Here is a 21,749-nt window from a genome sequence, read left to right as displayed (position 1 = left end):
AGCCTACATTTGGTCTTTAAGACTATTAAATCTTGGCAGATTTCTTCTCTCCTGCTTATATGCCAGCTATCTCTTTCCTTGTGCTTTGCCTGAATGAAATAGGTCTTGTCTCTCATCTCTCCTTAGAGGGGCTTATGACCCTTTGGAATTCAGTTTATTTGGCTGCCTTATGACTCAATTCTCTGATAGGTTTGAGAAGAATTGTGATTTGGGGTTTTTGTTGTTTTGTTTGAGATAACCCAGCCTTTTCTCATTGTTAGGATGGGAGTTGACATTCTTTAGCTGCTCTTTACATTCTAAATGGAAGTGGAATTAGAAGCAAAAATGAATTAAAAGATATGATTCTTGGTCTCAAGGAATTGGTAAGACAAGAATGTACTTAAAATGAAATACTATGATTATAAGAGAGCATATATCTGGTGACAGCTGATTAGTAGAAAATGAAGTGAGTACAGCTGACCAAAAAGCCAAGATCATTGTGAACTAGGAGAACCGGTAAAGGGTTCTTGGATGTATCTGGACCATTCCAAAGCATCCCTCCTGAATTAGTCTCACGTAGCACTCAACTGCTCAGAAATACAATATTAATGCTTCTATGAAATCTTATTTCCTTCATCTAATCATAATAGCTCTCATCAACTGAATACATCAGACTTCACCAAACACTATCTTGATAATCCCTCCAATTTACTTTTTTGCCCTGACAAGAATATGTCTTCAGTATCTTTGGAAAAGTGTGTTAATCCTTTGTCTCTTCACCCGCCATTTCACCCACCTGGAACATTAGTACTCTTGGTCATTCTGTTAAATACTACCTGCTTTAAAAATGAAGTTTAAAAAATGAGGTTAGGGACGCCTGGGTGGCTCAGCGGTTGAGCATCTGCCTTCAGCTCAGGTAGTGATCCCACGGTCTTGGGGAGACCCACATCAGGCTCCCTGCATGGAGCCTGCTTCTCCCTCTCTGCCTGTGTCTCTGCCTCTCTCTCTCTCTGTGTGTCTCTCATGAATAAATAAGTAAAACCTTAAAAAAAATGAGGTTAAAACTTGCCATCTTGAGAAAGTCTTTCTCAGATTAATTCTCAGTTATTTCTCCTGAGTCTCTCAGAACTTACTTACATAATTATAATGAACAGAGTTCTACACCTGGGTTGGAGTCTTAGCTCTGTCACTAGTTGTGTAATCTGGCCCAAGACAACTTAACTTTTTTAAGCTTTTGGTTCCCTGTTTCCTTTTTTTTTTTTTTTTTTACACAAAAGGGGAAAATGTTGACCAAAAGTTGTGGTAAATTAGGAAGTTAATGAAAAACAGTATAGTATGTAAAACATCTAACAAATCAATCATGGGTAAGTCACTTAACTTTGTCCTTTAGTTATTAACTATAAAAAATTACAACATGTTTTAAAACTCTTTTCAGTAAAATTCCATGCATTCTTAAGGTATAGTTATTGTAATTTTGTATGGTAGAGTTTCTTTCATTTATTTTCATATTATTTCATCCAAGTATGGGTTGGGTTTTTTATCTGTTTTTTATGGTTTTTGTTTGTTTGTTTTTTGTTTTTTTGGCTTAAGTCCAGGGATTTACTGTGGACTTTGGGTAAGCAAGATCACACTTCTGGACCTCAGTTACTTCAACTCTGAAATGGGGACAGTAGCACAGAGAATGCCAATTAAAAAAGAAATTTCATATATTAAAAACATCTTGATTTGTGAAGCCTAAAATATTGTGTTTTCCCATTCATCTGCCTATATCCCTTATTTTCCCCCTACCCTCTTAACCCCTCCTATGAATTTAAACTTAACCCAGTATTTTGCCTTATTAGTGTCTGTCTGCCATCTAGTGACCAAGATGGTAACAGCAAGATTACCAGAGTCCTTGTGCATCAGGGGAATGGTTCTCACCACTCACCTGTCAGATATGCTTTACGGAAACAATGGGGTGAAAAGGAAGGAAACATTGATCTTGCTTATTGTAGCTGAACCAAATTTATTTCTTGAAGTCTCTTTAAATATTTATCTTGATGGTTTTATGACTTGGGCCTTCTGCCACTTTCACTATTTATACATTTGCTTTTGGTTTTTTCTTCGTATGAAATACTTCTCCCACTCATTTTTACCATTCCATTTTCTTTATTTTATTCAATGTCTAGCCATAGATTGAGTTTCTCTATTAGGATACCTTCTTTAATAAATGTTATTACATACCAAAAAAAAAACCCTTCCTTTTGCTTTAATGTAGTATTTTTTCACATTCATAATAAGCATCCCTTGCTATACATGCGTTTACTTCCAAAATTTTGTGAATGTTTATGTATACTAGATGTGTATTTTACATTTTCATGTAAACAAAATTTTATTTTACAATAATATGTTAGGACCTAAGAGTCTGATTGCAGAACATATGACAACCAGTGCCCCATCTTATTTTTAATTCCTCATATCAGAATGATGTAAAATTCTCCAAAATTGTACTTATTTTGTTTCTTATGATGTCTTTTGGCATCCAAAAGATACAGACTCTTTTTTCATGTAGTACTGGCTCCCATAAAAGTTGCAAATGCTAATACTTATTTGCTAATTTGTATAGCCTGTGAGTGAAACTGAAATACTGAAGTGATCATTGTGAATACTATAGCTGCACCAGCTCTGTACAGTTCAGAAACTTCTAAATCTCTTTATTTGATCTCAGAATTTGCCATTGTTTATAGTATGTGATTTCAGCTCTATATTGTTCATATTGCTAGTCTGTTGACTGAGCCTACTAATTAGAAATACTACAATTTGACATTAATCGTGACTGGTATTAATGGTCACTTAAATTTTCATCTCTGATCAAAACGTTTGAGTTCAATTGTATTCCTAGAATGAAGGATAAGTTTATATGCACAGCTACTTTTTTATACTCAATGATTGGCATTTTTACCACGTATTTATTGGAAGTCTTGAGAGGAGGGATATCTTTTTCTTTCATATTGCCTCACAGCATGGAAGACAGTAGTGTGTGTATCTGGTGTTTAATGGACCTTTGTGGAATGAAAAGATGCTAAGAATTTTTTAAAACTGAGATGTGGTTACTATCTTATTTTAAGGAATACACAATAGCAGCTTTCAGTGGAGTCTCAAATATTTGTTGAAGGAAAATAAAACAATAATTGGCTTTCTGTTACTATCGATTAGCAGTCTGTAAATTCTAGTGTGCCCCTTGCCTGTGCCCCCACTCCAATCTATTTTTTCATCTCCCACTTTTTCTTGCTAGATCCTTTAATTTCCCTCATTTCCTTAAAACCCTCCATAAATGTAAATCTATACAGTCTTTTGCCTTCTTAGTAGGTATCTGCCATCTAGTGATCAAAAGGGCAATTGCAAAATTAATGCACCCTTAAAGAATCCTGTGCACTAGCACAGGTTTTAACCCATAGTGTCTGATAGTGGTCTTTCATTCCATTATATAGTGATCGTCCCACCACAGGACCTTTGCACATTTTGTTCACTCTTATCGTCATCTCCTTAATACCAACTGATCTTTCAGAGCTTCAATTCAAACATCTTTCAAGGAAGATTCACTAGTCATCTTCACTAACTAGGTCAAGTTTCTCAAAGCATGTTTTAATACAAATTATTACAGTTGTAATTTAATATTAATTTCATGACTATTCAATTTAATTTATGTTTAACTTACTAGGATTTAATCTACATGAGGTCAGGGATTCTTGGTCATGATTGTATCCTAGTATAGAATCAAATGCCTAGCACATAGAAGGCATTTCTGTAATCATTGTTGAATGAACAAATATAATGCTTTTCTGTACTTCATGAACACTGAAAATGCTTATGCCAATCAATTAGGATAGTTCTTTGAATTATATAGTTTATCAGTTTTTTAATTCATTTAAATACTCAACAGAAACTACCTGCTATGTATGGAGATATTCATTTATTCAGGAAACATTAAATGCCTACTTTAAAGAATAATTTTATCTAACTCCCTTATTTTGTTCGTTAGCTGATGAGGTTGAAATAGTAAGATGCTAAAAGCTGATATAACAGGTAATATGAAGAAGCTGATATAACAGGTAATTCCTAATTAAACAGGAATATTGAAGTGAATATGGTAATGGATACCAAAACCATCAATATCTACACCATAGTAATTGGCTCTTCACTGGACAAAATCGTATCTCCATGGACATGAAGCTGTTGCATTATCACCAGTCTTCCATAGGTTGACTTCTGTCCCTGCAGGGTTACAAATAGTCGGAGACTACGAATGGTTCAGACCCCTATAGTATCAGATAATCCTGGAAAGGAATGCTAGGCAACAGCCAACATTCCTTTGAAAGGACACAAGTGACTGCCCATCTCAAAATCTTTTACAGTTTTCCCTGTGACAATAATCCTGAGGATTATTTCTGATCAAAAAAGGAAGGCTATTGGGATCCCTGGGTGGCGCAGCGGTTTGGCGCCTGCCTTTGGCCCAGGGCGCAATCCTGGAGACCCCAGATCGAGTCCCATGTCGGGCTCCCGGTGCATGGAGCCTGCTTCTCCCTCTGCCTGTGTCTCTGCCTCTCTCTCTCTCTCTCTCTCTCTCTCTCTCTCTCTCTGTGTGTGTGTGACTATCATAAATAAAAAAAATAAAAAAAATAAAGGAAGGCTATTCTCATTAGGTTTGTCCTAATTATTTATATTAGAGCAACAATAATGATAATTCACTATATACATCTCCTGGACTCTGCTCTATAAATCTAGAGCCATGCAATATTGACCAGCTTAATGCCACAGAATTTACTTCTTTCTGAAAGCTTCCTTTTCTTTTTTTATGTATTTGTTTATTTTAAAGATTTATTTATTTTAGCAAGAGAAACAGAGAGAGTGAGAGGAGGAAAGAGCAGAGGGAAAGGGAGAGAGAGAATCCTAAGCAGACTTTCTGCTGAGCATGGAGCCCAACACAGGTGTCCATCCCACGATCCATCAGATCATGACCTGAGCCAACATCATGAGTTGGACACTTAACTAAGTTAAGTCACCAGGTGCCCCTTTCTGGAAGTTTTCATAAGAAATCTCAGTTTGAGCTTATTAAAGTCAATTATTTCCTATCTTGAAGCTAGGAAACTAAGCCCAAGAAATCTTTCCACCATTAGTTCTATCTGAAATATCTATAAATTAGGGTGAATTTCTCTTGGAGTTCTCCAGATTTGCTGTTCCCTGGCTTGCCTGGAAAGGCGCTTGTAAAGCTGGACTCTGTCAGGCAGGCACCAGGCAAGTTTTCCTGGGAAAGACACTTTTGCCATTGGCCCCATAACTATAGCCAACCTTTGCTTCATGATAGTAGTTTGTCCCAAGTGCTACCTGGTTGCACAGTGTGTCCTGTTGTATCCTGGCACAGTAGATAAAGATAATGAAAGATAAAGAGTACTGGAGAATCAGATAACTCCACAAAGGCTTCTAAACAACAACCCAGAATTCCACTGATAGGACACTCCATAATCTTTCGTTCCTTTCAAAGTCTTTTACAGTTTTTCTGACACTAATATGTGCTTGGTGAGGGTATGAGTGGTAAATTAGCAAGATACTTACCATCAAGAATCTACCGTACAATGGGAGAAAGAGGATTTAACCATGACCACAGCACAGTGGAAAGGACAGGTCCCATGAGAAATGTGTGTACACGCAGTCTAGGAACACACAAGGTGGCATGTTAATTGATAAATGAGGAAGTATTTCCTGAAAAGGAAACTCATGAGCCACAGCATGAGGGATAATTAGAAAAAGAGAAACACCACGGAGAGGGATGTTCTGGTAGGCACATCAACACGTGTAGGACAGAAGCAGAAAACACGGGGAAGCATACAAGCAAGGAGGAGGGCTTAGTGGCATGAGAGCATACATCTGTATAGCACATGGAGCCTTCAGAGAGATTAACTTACCCTGATCCCTCTGGGCAAAGGTGAAGAGTATGAGATTTATCCTCAGAATTGTAAGAGGGACCATTGAACTTCTTTAAAGAGGAATATAGTATTGTTAGATTTGCCTTTTAAAAGATCTGTCAGCAGTTTAGAGGCTATAGCATTCTACAAAGCAGGATAATAGAGGCTTAGATTTTCAAATGATAATAAATGTGTACAGACATAGTGGGGATAGGAACAGAGAATAAATGTGAGAGTGGAGCTTTCATGGAGAGGAATCAACATGTGCAAAGATCCTGTGATGGAACAAGTCAGGGCAAATATAAGGAATTGAAAGAAGGCCATGACAATGCCTTGTGGGTTAGAACAAAGTGAATGAAGTGGGTAAATGGGCAGGGCTTGGACTTGCAAGACCTGATAAATGAAGAGAAAAATGAAGAAAGTTATTTATCCTTTTTGTTTGTTTCCTTTAACAAATATTTATTGAAAACAGACTAAAAGCTTCTACTCTGTACTCCCTGAAAATAAAGCAGCTACATCTCATTTTTTCTCGGACTTCTTTGGCATCTCTTTATTTCACAAACACCCATGGGGCACCTATTATATCCATACTACTGTTTTCCATTCCAAGAAGGCATACCAAAAGCACAAAGGTCACAAAGAAGCATGAGATGTGGACCTCTCATAGAAGGTTCAGGATACGATGGTGCAGGCAGACACACAACACAACGTGATTCGTGCATTGCCCAGATGTTTGCCAAATATGTGGCCACACAAAGAGGAGGTTTAGGGAAAGCTTTACAGAGGTTACATTTGATTCACATATTGAAGAATAAGTAGGATTTGTTTTTTTCCAGTAACGAAGAAAGCAAGGGTAAATTCTGGCAAAGGGTACCTTGTGTGCAGCAGTGTAGCAGTGGATTTTCTATGGGAGCTAACAAGTCATTTGCTGGGGCTAATGTAGTAGGTGGTGGCCAGCTGGATTTGGGGAGAAGAATAAGAAATAAAAGCAAAAAGATAGCCACGTTTGGATGGGAGTCTCTTCTTAATGCCAAGAAGTTTGACTTTTACTTTGAAGGAATTTAATGCTTCTAATTAATCAAGGGAATAAGATTACCAGATACAAGGGGGTTTTTAAAAGTAAGATTGAGGCACATTCTGGAAAATGTATATTTAGGTTTTAAAATAAAATTGTATAATGCTGATCTGAAAGATGAAGAGATATCCCTTTTAATTAATTTTAGCTGTATTTTTTAAATCCATGTATATGGTAAGATATTTAAAGGCTGAAATGGTTGCATTTCATTTGGCAGAAACTGTGTGTGCGTTTTTATGAGAGTATTGTTCATCTAAATAAAGTGTTACTTAAGTGAAGTTTTTCATCTCCAAGTTAGATTTGATTACTGGTATCAATATCCATTAAATAATAGACCAAGAGATTTTGCCCGAGATTATGAAAATCAGTGTGATACCAAGTGCTAAAGTGTATACAACATAACTGTTCTCTTTTTGTTTGATTTATTTATTAATTACAATTCCTTCATTTCCTACAATACTAATCATGTCTTTAAATATCAGAACCAGAAAAGCTTGAGTTTTATGATTAAAAGAGGCTGATGGCTAACTTTGTGGACACCCAGAAAATGTCATTCCAGTCCATTAACATGTCCTAGAGATTGGAGGCAATACAAAACAACATTACAGTTCTGTCCCTTGTGGCAATAAATTTTAAAAACCAGACTATTATTGGTATTCTGACCAGAAAAGAAGAAGTCTCTTCACCCTTTTTATAGAAAGTAATGGGGGTGCCTGGATGGCTCAGTCAGTTAAGCATAGACTCTTGATTTCAGCTCAGGTCAGGATCTCAGGGTCATGGGACAGAGACCGGCGTCAAGCTCTGTACTCAACAGGCAGGCAGTCTCCTTGAAGATTCTCTCCCTTCTTCTCCTTCTCGCTCTCAAATAAATAAATAAATATTTTAAAAGTCATGAAAATTACACACCTTTCAAAATGCAGAAAAGAGAAGAACCTAAATAATGGCAAGCAGCAGACACCCAGGCAGTGACTGGCTTGCCTGACATCCCTGAGTTTCCATGGACACGCACCACGTCCCATCATTCAGATCTCTGAAAAAATATTTTTAAGGTTCCCTGCCCCTGGAAATCCACTTATTTTTTTTCCTTTTCTTCAGTTTTTTCCACCATGTTGACTGCTTTTAGCTTTAGCCCTTGATCACATCATAATCATTCTTTAAAAAAAAAAAGCATCTGTTCCTAACTACAAGCCATGTTATGACTGTCTTGGTGCTTATTTCAGGGAGTTGGAGATAATCACTTATGATGAAAGTGTTTATTGCCCCTTACAAACTTTTTTGTTGTACACTTCTTACTGTGGCATTTCTATCCACATCTGATACAGAAATTTTTCTCTGGATGCATGTAATATACAAAACATTCCAGTGGCATTTGCATCTGTTTTTACTGTTGTAGTTAAAAAAATAAAGAAGATATATACTTTCCCCAAAAGTCAGTTGTATTTAAAAAAAAAAAGGTGTATGTATTTTATTTTTATTCTGGGTATTGAGATGACATTTCCCTTTCTTAGTCACGTATATTTCAGTTTCTGTTTAGTGTGTAGATTTTCAGTAACGACGTATCTGTGATTTATGAACCAAGATAAAGATGTACTGTTGTTGGCTATGTATTACTACTCTAAAGAATACACAGTATATTTTCTGGAGTCTAACCTTACTTGCTACCAGCCCATAAAAAATTTCTTTTTTTTTTCCCCATAAAAGATTTCTATTTACAAATTGTGACCAGGTCTTTTTGCCCCGTGTTGTGTGTTCTGAGCATAGTAGAAACAATCCTTTATTTCCCCTGAAAGCGTGGTGCCTGAGTCCCAGTCCACGGGAAACAGTAATAATCTGGGTTTATAAAAGCTCAGAAACTGATAATGCTCTTGTTAAATAAGCTGCCATTTTCCTCTACCTTGAATGTTAATCAAATTGTAACTTCTTTCTCCCTTTTTCTTGTGTGACCTTAACAAATTATGTAATTTGATGTCATCAAGCAAGTGACACATTCACTGTGTTTTGTACATTGTCACTTCATATATAAAGGTTGCAGTTCCTACTGTAACTACTAATGAGAAGTCTTTTCAGATAGTCAAACAATTTGTAAGTACGTGTACTTAGAGGATAGTACAAATCTTAACACTCCTAGAAAGGAAAATATTATACAAATCAGTTGTATTTCTGATTTTAATTCTATGGTGAAAATTCCTTACAAGATATACCATTAGACAACATCCCTATTTAGAAATTGATAAGACCCTCACCTAGTTAAGAAGTAAAAAAACAAATTCAAACATATTTATGAAGCTTATATGAGTAGCTCTTTTTAAAAAAGTTATAATTAACAACAACAAAAAATAAAACAACTGAGAATCTCTAGTATATTCAGGCAGAAGTAGAATATAAAAGTAACTTGTGAAAGAAAATGAACAAGGGACTAACAACAAGCAGAAAAAGACATTGGCTGCGGTTCCTGTTCTTGATAAGGCATATGACCTTGGGCAAATTATGGAGCCTCTTGGTATAGCTCCAGATTTATCATGAGGTTCGTTAGACTCTGAGCTACTTAATGGCAGAGACTCTGCCTAACTCAACTCTGTTGCCAGACCATAGCCCCACTGTGCGTGTATATGAGAGTGCTTTCCAAAGTATTTACAAACATAAATATTAAGCTATGTATTTAATACCTTAACTTGTATTAATTCTTGTCAATAATGATTTTTTAAATACCATGAAGTCTCAGCTTCCTCATAGTTTTGTTTGCTTTTAGTTCTGATTTGTTTGTTTGTTTTCAAAAATTGAATGCAAGACCCCTAGCTGGCATAATGTTAAGGATATACAGATGTCAGTGTAATAATGACTTGTTTTTAGAAACAAAGAATTGTATTATATTTTGTGAGTGTTAGAGGGGGTGGATGAAAGGTATTTTTCCTTCAGAAATATTGTAAGTGGCAGTTGTGTTCCTAAGCCCAAAATTTCTTTTTAACTCAAATACCTTAAATTTGTTATAAAATGATATTACAATTCTAGGCCCAAATACATAGCTAATTACCAAACTCATGGAGAAACTCACTACACATTCCACCAGGTGTTACAAGAACATATTTCTCTACTCATTCTTCCTTTCCTTTCTACCACTCCCAGCACTGGCATAGAGGAGGTGGGGGAGTAGGGATCAAGTACCATAGATTCCAGAGGTTTCCTTATCCTTTATGGCTACAATAGAAGAAAACAGTTACCTGGATTGGGAGAGCAGAATTGGAAGCCAGAAAGTCCCCAGGTGATAAAATGGTGAAGTCTCCAAATTCAGCTTTGCTGCCAGCCATTCAAAAAGATGGTTTACAGCCATGGGCACTCATAACACCCAGACTGTGACCTTTAAATGTCATTTCCTACTTAAAAGAACCAAAACTCCTGCAGGAAGTGACTGATTCCAGGTCTGATGCAGAAAATTAATTTACCTAAGGATTATCATAAGCTTACTAAAGAACATTATCTGAGATAATGTTTATTTTTTTTATTTTTTAATTTTTTTTATTGGTGTTCAATTTACCAACATACAGAATAACCCCCAGTGCCCGTAACCCAATCACTCCCACCCCCCGCCCTCCTCCCCTTCTACCACCCCTAGTTCGTTTCCCAGAGTTAGCAGTCTTTACGTTCTGTCTCCCTTTCTGATATTTCCCACACATTTCTTCTCCCTTCCCTTATTTTCCCTTTCACTATTATTTATATTCCCCACATGAATGAGAACATATAATGTTTGTCCTTCTCCGACTGACTTACTTCACTCAGCTGAGATAATGTTTAAAGGACATAAGAACCGACTTGAATGGGCTAACACTGACCTAAGATGGGACAATTAAAAAAAAAAAAGCACCTAAAAATTATTTTATTGGGACGCCTGGGTGGCTCAGCAGTTGAGCACTTGCCCCTGGCTCAGGGCATGATCCACAGTCTCAAGATTGAGTCCCACATCAGGCTCCCTGCCTGGAGCCTGCTTCTCCTTCTGCCTACATTTCTGCCTTTCTCTCTGTGTGTCTTTCATGAATAAACAAATAAAATCTTTAAAAATTATTTTATTGTGGATAGAACACTTAACATAATTCAAACGTGTAAAAGTAAAGAGAAGCTTATAGGAATTCCTGGATACCATGGAGTACCAGGGTAGCAGTCAGTTGAGCATCTGACTCTTGGTTTCAGCTCAGGTCATGATTTCAGGCTGGTGAGATCAAGCCCGGCATTGGGCTCCATGCTCAGCATGGGGAGTCTGCTTGTGATTCTCTCTCTCTCTCCCCCACCTGCACTTCCCACTCATGCATGCTCACTCTTTCTCTCTCTCTCTCTCTCTCAAATAAATAAATAAATCTTAAAAAAAAAAGAATTCCTGAATACCTTTCAAAAGTACAGTATCAACAATTATCAATGTATGGTCAGTCTTATTTCAATGCCAGCCCTACCTGTGATCCTGCCCCCATCCTTGGCTTTTTTGAAGTAAACACCCAACAGCACATGATATATCATTTAAGTAGCAAATATTCAAGCTATATCTCAAAAGTTAAGAACCATTTTGAAAATACAATCATGTTATAATTAGAAAGTGATATAGATCAAACATCAAGAAGAGGGCACCGGGTCACTCAGCACAGAGTCGGCTGGAGATTCTTTCCCTACCCTTCTGCTTCTGCCCCCTCCCCACCATGCACACTCTTGCATGCATGTGTTCTCTCTCTCTTTCAAATAAATAGATCTTTAAAAAAAAATCAAGAAGAACCACTGTGATAGGCTGAACCACATCAGATATATACAAATGATGATGACTTTTTTCAGAACCCTCACGACTCACCTTTAGAGATTGGTAGGCATAAGTTCATTACTCTGGAAATTATTAAACAAAAGGAAAGAATTAAGGATTTATCCTACCTCTGCTATACACTTTGTATTTCATAATAGCCAAATACTTAATAGGACAAAATTCTCAGTAGAATGCCAACAAGTAAAGATAGAAGGAATGCCTTTGAAAAGCATAGTTTTGAAGCCCCTTAAGATATGAAAACTTTCAAGTGAAAGAAAATTCATAATGGATGATATCAGTCCACCTGAATCCTGAAGCCATTCAATCTTAGTACTACCAAAAGTTGAGACTTCTTATGAGTCTCCTGGTGTGATGCAGTAGAAAAACCACATCTCAACACATGTAGAATATTCTTGCCCAAAACAGAGGAAAACAAAAAACCAGAAACAGTCTAACCAAGCTTCCAAATGTGACTGCCAGTTCATAGGAAGAGGATAAAATCACATGTTCAAGGACACAAGTGGCATAAAGTATGGGGAAGATGGAACTGATAGTCTCTGGAGGAGACTTGACAGACATGTCAACCAAATACAGTGTCAACCCTATTGAGAATCTGGTGCAGATAGACAAACTAAAATATTTTGGAGATAATAAGAGCATATGCGAATGATCTGAGAATAGATGGTGTTAAAGAATAATTGTTAATTTGTATGTATTATGATGATGTCTGTTAAAGATACATATTGTAGTGTTTACAGGTGAAATGATAGGTTGTCAAGCACTGAATTCAAAACCTTTCTATTCAAAACCTTCAGAGCCAATGGCACCTTCACCTGCCTGTTAGAAATGCAGAAACTTGGACCTCAGGACCCCCGGGTGGCTCAACGGTTTAGCGCCACCTTGGGCCCAGGGTGTGATCCTGGAGACCTGGGATCGAGTCCCACATCCGGCTCCCCACATGGAGCCTGCTTCTCCCTCTGCCTGTGTCTCTGCCTCTCTCCCTGTGTCTCTCATGAATAAATAAATAAAATCTTAAAAAAGAAAAAGGAAACTTGGACCTCATCCTTAGAACCTAGTAGAGTCAGAATCTACATTTTCACCATGACCTCCAAGAGATTTATATACACATTAAGTATTGAGAAGTGCTACTTTAAGATAATTGGGGAGACAGATAAAAGAAACAAGATTGGCAAATACTGGTGATTATTGAAACTAGGAGACAAGTGCATGGGGACATGATTGATTATAAGTATTGTTAAGCCAGGGACTCACAGACTAGATCAGTGGGTGTATGTGTGTGTGTGTGTGTGTGTGTGTGTGTGTGTATTCAATCCAGTGATTTGTTTTTTGTCTATCAGTTTGAGCTGTAAGTGTTGACATAAGTATGACCCGATTCCCTCCCCTTCTTACTACACAGCTTGTGAAATTATCAGGTAATATTAAAAAATCCTTAATCTATATTTATTTTAAAAATATTCCTTGTCAAATTAAATTGTTCCTTTAAAACTTATGAGAAAGACTTATTTTCACTACTAATGCCAACTTATTGTCAACCTCTCTCTCTAGGCACGCTTAAAAAGACCTCTTAAGAGCCTTGATGGTGCTCTGTATGATGATGACTATGATGAAAGAGCGAGCAAGTAAGTCTTGGATTTTAGTGTCCTACTAAGTGTTGTGGCTGAAAGGCAAAAGTTTTGGGATTTTAAAAGGCAATTCAAAGGACATACACTCCTAGAGATCAGATTTTGCTCCTTTGCAATGCTCTTCAGCAAAAGGAACCAGTGCTCATTGGAGTCTCATGGGGTATGAATCTTGAGATGAGAAAGCAAGATAGACCTGAAATACCTTGTTCTTGGAAAGCAGTAAGACCTACAGAAATACCTGGGATAGTGCTAAAGAGGAAATAGAAGCCCACCTAAAGTAGGCTCCTACCCTCCTAGTGAAGAAGGACAGGTTAAATGGCAGAAGTAGTGATAATAGTCAATTAAAACAAGTGGAATCGGGGGAAGGGAAGGAGTTTAAATCTGTGGTGATATCAGAAGAGGAAATTTTAATACAAAATATTAAAAATTAATTTTACTAAGTAAGGGAAATAATGGTAGATGTTTAGTTGTTTTGAACAATTTAAACTTCTATGGGAATGACAAAATGGACATTCTCTTTTCTCCATTAAGTATGTTTTTGTCTACGTAAAGGAATATGCATTCTTCTCTAAAATAAATGAATAAATAAATAAAGGAAAAACCACATACAAGTATTGAAAGTGAACCTGGGCTATAGCAAACATTCCAGGTATTCATCTACTAATGTTGCAAATCCCACAGAATTAGACCGTGTGAAAAGCCCTCCTTGTGCTTCCAGATTGATTAAGGTCCCATAGCTATTTGTTTGAATTTTCTGAGTGCACGTACTCAACCTTTCCCATATTTGAATCAGTATACACACATCACTGAAGAATTTGGCCATGAACCAATTTGCCGTTTTGTTGTTGCTCCACTGCAAAGCACTTTAGTTTTAAGACTCTCGCAATAATTGAACGTTAACTAGGGAGAAGTTGCTCACATGCAGTGTATGTGACTGGGTGACTACTAGCACATGCTTCATTTTCCTCCAGGTTATCCTCTGAAGATGGAGAAGAAGCTTCTGCTTATTTTTATGAAAGTGATGACTCTGTTGAAGCAAGAGTAAAGACTCCTTACTCAGGTGAAATGGACCTACTAGGAGAAATCTTAGATACATTGAGCACACACAGCTCAGATCAAGGAAAGCTAGCAGCAGCTAAGAGCTTGGATTTCTTCAGATCAATGGACGATATTGATTACAAACCTACGGTTAGTTGATTTTTCCACCTATGAACTTAAAACATTCTTACCCTTTGCTGTGAACTGCCTCATGTCGTAAACTTAGTTGGTCACAACATTTAACCTCTATCAGATAAATAGTCGGATCTTCAAGAATATGATACAATTTAATCATGAAGAATTATTTCTAGTTTCAGAATTCCAGTATTTCCCATTTATGTATCCAATTCTGGTTGTTATTGTCATTCATTGAAAAAACTTATTTTTTTACCAAGCCGTAATACTCTCTTACAGTCTAATTTATTTATGGTTGTCTTTTCTGAAGAATTTTTTAAACATGAAATGTTCCCACTTTTGTTCTATATTTCCTGGATCTTAAAAAAGTTTAAGAAATGTATCAAGTAATTTTTTTCATTATGTTGCTTCAAAAATATATTGTGTTTTATTTTTTATTTTTTTAATTTTTTTTACATATTGTGTTTTAAACAAAATGAAATTAATGTTTTAAAAACACAAGAGATGAAAGTATGAGTAATGGCCACCCTGTCATGATTTTAAGTTATTCCAGAACTTAACACTGATTATATAATGTATTTGGTCTGTTTGGGGATTTTGCGGGAGGTTGGCAAGTCTTTTCATTGACTTTTTCAACTTTATTGAAGTATAATTAACAAATAAAAATTGTGTATGTTTATATATTTTCTTGTTAATGGAGCCATTTGCAGGTGTTCAGAATTAAGAGTCAGCACTGGCTTTCCTCTGGGGGGAACTTCCAAGCTCCCAGCCTTGAAAGATACTAATATTTTATTTCAAAATGGAAAAAAAATGCTAATGTAACATTATAATCTCCTTAAAATTTTCCTGAACTTGTTTATTCTTTCAGAATAAATCCAATGCACCCAGTGAGAATAATCTGGCGCTACTTTGCAGTGGTTCTGGTGATCAAACAGAGTGGCATCTTGGACAAGATGACAGTGCCCTCCATGGCAAACACCTTCCTCCCTCTCCCCGGAAGCGGGTTTCCTCCAGCGGTTTGACAGATTCTTTGTTTATCCTGAAAGAGGAAAACAATGAAAAATACCTCAGTGTTGACAATGTGAGGGGGCCTGCAGTCACGGAAAAGCCAGCTTCTACTTCAGGATTGGATTTCCAGCTAGCTCCTCCTGAAGTTTCCGAAAATGAAAAAGGTAAAACAGAAAAGAAGGAAACACTAAGCCAGGTTTCAGATGATCTGCTCACACCCAGCCTTGGGCGACATTCATCTACTTTTGTTCCTTGGGAGAAAGAAGGGAAAGAAGCCAAAGAGACTTCAGAAGATACTGGACTGCTTCATGAAGTAGTGTCATTATGTCACATAACGTCTGCCTTCCAGCAAGACTTAACCATTTCAGAAGAAAACACAAGTGGAAACCAAGCTTAAATCAACAATTAGTAGTCACTCTCTTGTATCCAGGCTTCTATGGAGGCACTTTAGGATTCCATGTAATCTCTATAGTAAACAACTATTTGTAGGAATGACAATTCTTAGTACTGTCTAAAAAATTATTTTTCATTTGGAACATACATTTTCCCCATTCATCTTGTGAGTATATATTATCGATTGATTTTTAAATGTAATGCTAATTCTTCTACTGTGCTCTTAAATCAGGTACTAGTTTGTATGTATGTTGAAAGTATATGTGAAACATATGATTTCCCAGTATTTGGTGCTTAATGCCATTCATTTTATTTAAACTAAGTATGCATCTATAACCCTTGCACATAACCAGTAGCTACTATACTAATCTGGTTGAGCATGAACTGATCAGGATATCAAAACTTATCAAAACTTGCCTGAAACTGCTGAAACAGTTGACCCACTAACTGCCTTAATCCTAAGCCTATATTTAGCATACTTTAGTAATTTATGGAATTAACTGTAAATTTTGAAGGATAAGTTATAAGTGTTCTGCAGAGCAATAATGCCTTTTTCTATTCATTGAATCAAGGACAAAATTCATTTTTCAAAGTTAAAAAGCTCTCTTGTGGACACTGCAGCCATGTTTTTCCAAAATGTATAACGGTACACATTTACCTTCCACTCAGTGGAATATATGAAGTGCTAAATTACAATGTGATATTGATGACTTCTGTTTACAAATGAGACACTTTAAAATTTTTTTCAGTCTCTCTGTATGCCTTTGCTATCTAGGAGTCCAGCCTCAGAGAGCCAAATGTAACACAAACTGTCCTGAGAAAGAAATGTTCCTGTCTTTTTTTTTTTTTTACCTAACATAATAACTCTCTATCAAAATGTTTCTCATCATAATTGACTTTATACTTTAGAAGTTTTAGATCTATAGAAATATTATGAAGAAAGTACAGAGAGTTCCCATTTTGTCCCTGTGTATAGTTTCCTCTATGATTAATATCCTACATCAGTATGGTACATTTGCTGCAATTAGTGAACCAATATTGATAGTCCATGCTTTATTCAGATTTCCTTCGTTTTTTCCCTAATGTCTTTTTTTCTGTTCCAGAATCCCATTCAAAGATACCACATTACATTTGGTTGTCATGTGTCTTTAGAGTCCTCTTGGCTGTGACATTTTCTCAGATTTAACTTGTTTCTGATGACCTTGATAGGTTTGAAGAGTAACGATCTGCTGGTCAATTATGTTATAGAATATCCCTCTATTAGAATTTGTCTGCTATTTTTCTAATAATTACACTGTGATTGTGGGCTTGGGATAGGAAGATTACAGAAGTAAAGTGTCGTTTTCATTGCATCATATCCAAGGTACATAATGTCAGCATGATTTGTGAATGTTAATGTTGACTTTGATAACCTAGGAGGTGGTGTTAGGTTTTTCCACTATACCCTTTTCCCTCTCTTTCTATGTTGTAGTCTTTGGAAGGAAGTCACTGTGTATAGCCCAAACTTAAGGAGTAGGGCTTTATGCTTCGTCTCCCTTGGGGAGAATCTACATAAATTATTTGGGATTCTTTTTGCATAGGAGATTTGTCTCCTCTCCCTGAAATTCACTGTGAAACACCGAAATTCATCTCCAAAGGAATCATGCATGCATTGACTCTTTCATGATAGGCTAGACTGACAGGAAAAAAACCCCAGTGCTGTTATGATTAATTGGATATTTGTGTATTCAATATATACTCTGTACATCCCCAATCATGATTATTTTTTAAAAATTGTCATTTTAGAAAAAATATTTGAGAAACTATCCAAGAACCCTATCAGGACTGTACCCCCCTAAAATATTTACTGAAAGAATTTAGTTTTTAGTTAAAAAGTCCTAGAAATGAATTTGTTAAAAACATTGCTTAAAAATATTTGTCCAGGTCAATCTTTAAGTAATTTAAAGAAAATGACCAAGTTTTTTTCTTCTTTAAACCACATTCCAAAACCTAAACAGATATGTTTTATGGGGGACAATTATTCAGTCATGTTAGTAAAGACAAATCTTGTTTTCCTTCCTTCTAAGGAAAAAAAAAGTGTTTAATCTTTATTTTATTAATATAAAAGTAAGACTCGCAGTTCTTGTCAAATCTTGTCTATATACCCATTACAAAATTACATTTCACTTTGTCAAAGCATGTAATAAGTCGATTTATCAGAAGAGCTGTTTTATTAAATGAAAAGGAAAAAAGGTCACTCGGGTTGTTAATATGCTTGGCAAATATTTCTTCATAATTTTTGAAAAAAGATCTTTCAATATGACTATTGGAATGAGGCATGTTTTCCTTCAGAATTCATAGTCTGAAGAATGAGATAATTATTAGTGTAGCTTAGGTAAAATTAGAGTTTTTGTCCATTTGCTTAATAAACATCATGACCTCAGAAATGCAGGTTCTTCTATCATCTGGTCACCTCATGAGATGTTTGACTACAAGACGTGTTGCTGCGAGGATATTTAGCCACTCACAAGTACACTTGCGTCAAGGTATTTTGAACTGGATTTGTGCCTTATTTTAACATGCGAAGCTTTTATATTCAATATTTAAAAAAAGCAAAAACAAAAGCTCTACATGTTATTCTTGGAAAACATCCAAAGGACTAGTATCCAAGAGACTGCTTTTCCAAGAGTATTAATTTTTCAAATCATTAATATTTTACGTATTCAAAGCTTGCTCTTAAACTAGACTTCCTAGTATTATGGTGGTTATAGGGAGAATAAAATGAAGTTAAAGTGAATTCTGAAACAAAAGTATTGTCTTATTTTCTCCTTTGTTCATATTTTCTATTATAACTGAATGAAGTATTTGTAGACTCCTCTGCCATTCGGATTTGTTTTTCAAAGAAGCTATACCTGTTCTACAACAGTTATATAAATGAATAAGATGTTAGCTTTCGTGCATGGTCTTTTATGTGGCCTCCAAACCGTCATGATTCTCCCTGAATCCCACTCTAGCTTTTATCCTTTTTGTCCTTAAGTATTGCATCCATGATATGTCAGGGGGTGGATAGAAGAGTTGTGAATTTAGGAGCTATTGTTTTGTTAAGTCAACGTGATGTTAAGTGGTAGATTTTGATGGTTACCTAGTTTGGCATATTTTAGGAAGGCACCAAAATATAGCAGAATGATTTCTCTCTATAAAAATTAATAACTTGTCCATTTAGGAAATATTTTTGACTCTTTGTACCATTGCATGCAAGGTACAGTAACTGGGGATATAAGGAAATAAAATAATTAATATAGTCCCTGCTATGAAGGAACCAATTAAGAGGAAAAGAAATGACAAATCTCTGTTAATAAATGATTACTTAGAAGTTATTAACCCAAGATTCTAACACCAAAAAAAAAAAGTCCTTTTAAAGCTGCTTAATCTAAAACATGCTCTAGATAGAACCACAGTATCATTTCTAATTTCATTAACTGTATTATTTTAACAAAGTATAACAATGCTGCTATTTTAAGATACCTACTTTTAAAGGACAGACTTAGAGGCTCTTAGAAACTAAGTGTCCTTGTTTCTCTGATTCTCTGTCACCACAATACTCCATCTTTGGGCCAGGCAGCATAGAGCTCTATAATGGAATGATGCTCCTTTGCAATACTTAGGCCACTTTATCTTACTTTAGGATTAACTGAGGGTGTAGGTGCATGTTGAAACTAGTTTTTACTGTCTTTATCTTGATAATAGCGTTCCCGAAAAATAGCCTCCCCTGTCCCCGCCTCTTAAAACCATATGTAACAGTGCTGTCATACGGACTCTGTGCTAATATCCTATTAATAGGATCCAGGAGTGTTCATGAATTAGTTGTTTCTTAAAGTAGATCCTGATCAAGGGGAGAAAACTGTGAATATTCTCATAATCAGCAGTAGCTCTTCCTTCTCATCTAGAAAATCTGGATTTTCAGGAAAAGATTATTTTCATGAATACATTTTCTAATGCAAATTCCATTTTGTTTAGCATAAAAGACCCTGATTCTGCGTAGATATTTGTAAGTCAGAACACAAATTTCAGAAAGTAAAATGAATACCCAAGTCTAATTCCCCAAAGCACTTCTTAATATAAGGAAACAGCTTTTACAGATTCTGTGTCAGTACTCACATCTTTCCTGTGTTGAGTCCAGTACTTTGTTAGTGTCTGTTTTTTAAAGCTTATGTAAGAGGCAGAATTGTTTTGAGCAAACAGGTTAGCATTTTCATTTGGTCAAGTTATAAGGAATTATGTGTATTTAGAAAGAAGCATATTTTATTTTGAAAATAATAGGATTCTGTGCAATATTTTTCCTGCATAATTTAGTTCATATAAATATGCACATCTGCTTTGGTAGCAGATGCCTTAAGGTCATGTTTCTCAGTATTTGTGTAAAACTGTATGTAGCAATGTTCTATGTGATTTTAGAAAAAAATCTTTATATTGTTGGCAGGAGAAATGTTTTTGTTTATTTAAGATAATTATGGATATTGCATTATTGTATCATAACTAACTGCCTCAGCGACAATAAATATGCAATAAGAAAATCCTGAACCTTAGGTTAGTATTGACAATACTATTACTTTAAAAAAAAGTGTATATAATGCAAAATGCTGATTCTACACATGTACATTTAACAAATATTCAGTTCTGTACCACATAAATCTAAACGGCATTTGTATGGTGATGACCACATGTGTAGATTGTAATATCCTTTGTGATGAATCTTTGGTAAGATTTATAAAGGGCATTGCCAATACTTCTTGACTGTCTGTAAATTAAGTTAATTTTTTGTATAATGTACAGTTTGTTTAACCTTAGAGCTTCTATAGATTTCTACTTTTATTATACTTGAATGAGGCAGAAAAGCACTGTGGAAAATCTGTAGCTCTGGATGCAATATGCAAACATACCAAAAAATTAAGGTACTGAGCAGCAATGTTAACTGGATGCCTTATATCCAGAAAGCTGTGGGGTTTTTCTCAAACCATACTTTAGTCAAGTAATTTAAAATACACAATCTTTTACTGTTAAAAGGCTGCAAAGTCGCAAATGATTACCTCTTTGATGTGAGAAACCTTTGGGTCTCTTGTGTCTCCGTGTTATTTCGCTTCCCAGATGAGAGCCTTAATGGGGTACCTTAACAAATCCACCCTCTGGTTGGTTCTGTGATGTTTAGGACAGGCTAGAATTAGAACTCCGTGCATGCTAAATGACCGCAAGTATCCTATCACCATCCTTCAGGTGGTGTCACTTCCAGGTGGTTATTTTGAGAACCATTTAGTGATCGTATACCAAAAGCAAGATCTCCTGAATCTGTCACAGTTTATTTAGTACTTATGGCAATGCAAACAAGTATGAACTCCATAAAGTCTACAACTTTAGTATGCATAAAGTCCTTTCTTATATAAAAGGTACTTGAGAGGTTAAAACGGGACTTTCCCAAAGCTTATTTCTTTTTGCTTTAAATGAATAACTGTTTAAAAGGACTGAAAATCTTGAGCTCTTTGCTAGACACGGTGACAAAGATCTGTCAAAACCTACCCAGCATTGAGATTTGTTCACTGTTCTTGCATCCTTGAGGCTACAGTATAAATCATCTCTGAAAAAAGTTGACTACTATTGGGAGGACATTGTGCATAAAAGTATTGTTTGGGGAATTGTTTAAAAATATGCAAACACAAATATTGGATGAATTACATACTACCATAAAGTGCCCAACAATGCAGTGATGAAATAAAATTGGTCATAATTAA

General features: G+C 35.9%; 1 protein-coding gene across 12 annotated transcripts in view; it reads left to right on the top strand.

Annotated features, from left to right (window-relative positions):
- The window catches only part of DENND1B (DENN domain containing 1B), a 261,096-nt gene extending 239,347 nt beyond the window's left edge, over nucleotides 1–21,749 (top strand). For all 12 annotated transcript variants that reach the window (XM_072831286.1, XM_072831295.1, XM_072831293.1 and 9 more), the window contains 3 exons: nucleotides 13,337–13,410; nucleotides 14,385–14,601; nucleotides 15,455–21,749. In XM_072831286.1, coding sequence (XP_072687387.1) covers nucleotides 13,337–13,410; nucleotides 14,385–14,601; nucleotides 15,455–15,991 — 828 coding nt within the window. In that variant the 3' untranslated portion in view covers nucleotides 15,992–21,749. The remainder of the gene's footprint in view (nucleotides 1–13,336; nucleotides 13,411–14,384; nucleotides 14,602–15,454) is intronic.

Source organism: Canis lupus, chromosome 6 (genome assembly GCF_048164855.1).
Source record: "Canis lupus baileyi chromosome 6, mCanLup2.hap1, whole genome shotgun sequence".
In the NCBI taxonomy this organism is placed as follows: Eukaryota; Metazoa; Chordata; class Mammalia; order Carnivora; family Canidae; genus Canis; species Canis lupus.
The sequence above is the reverse complement of the archived record's forward strand: the minus strand, read 5'-3'. Positions and strand labels throughout refer to the sequence as shown.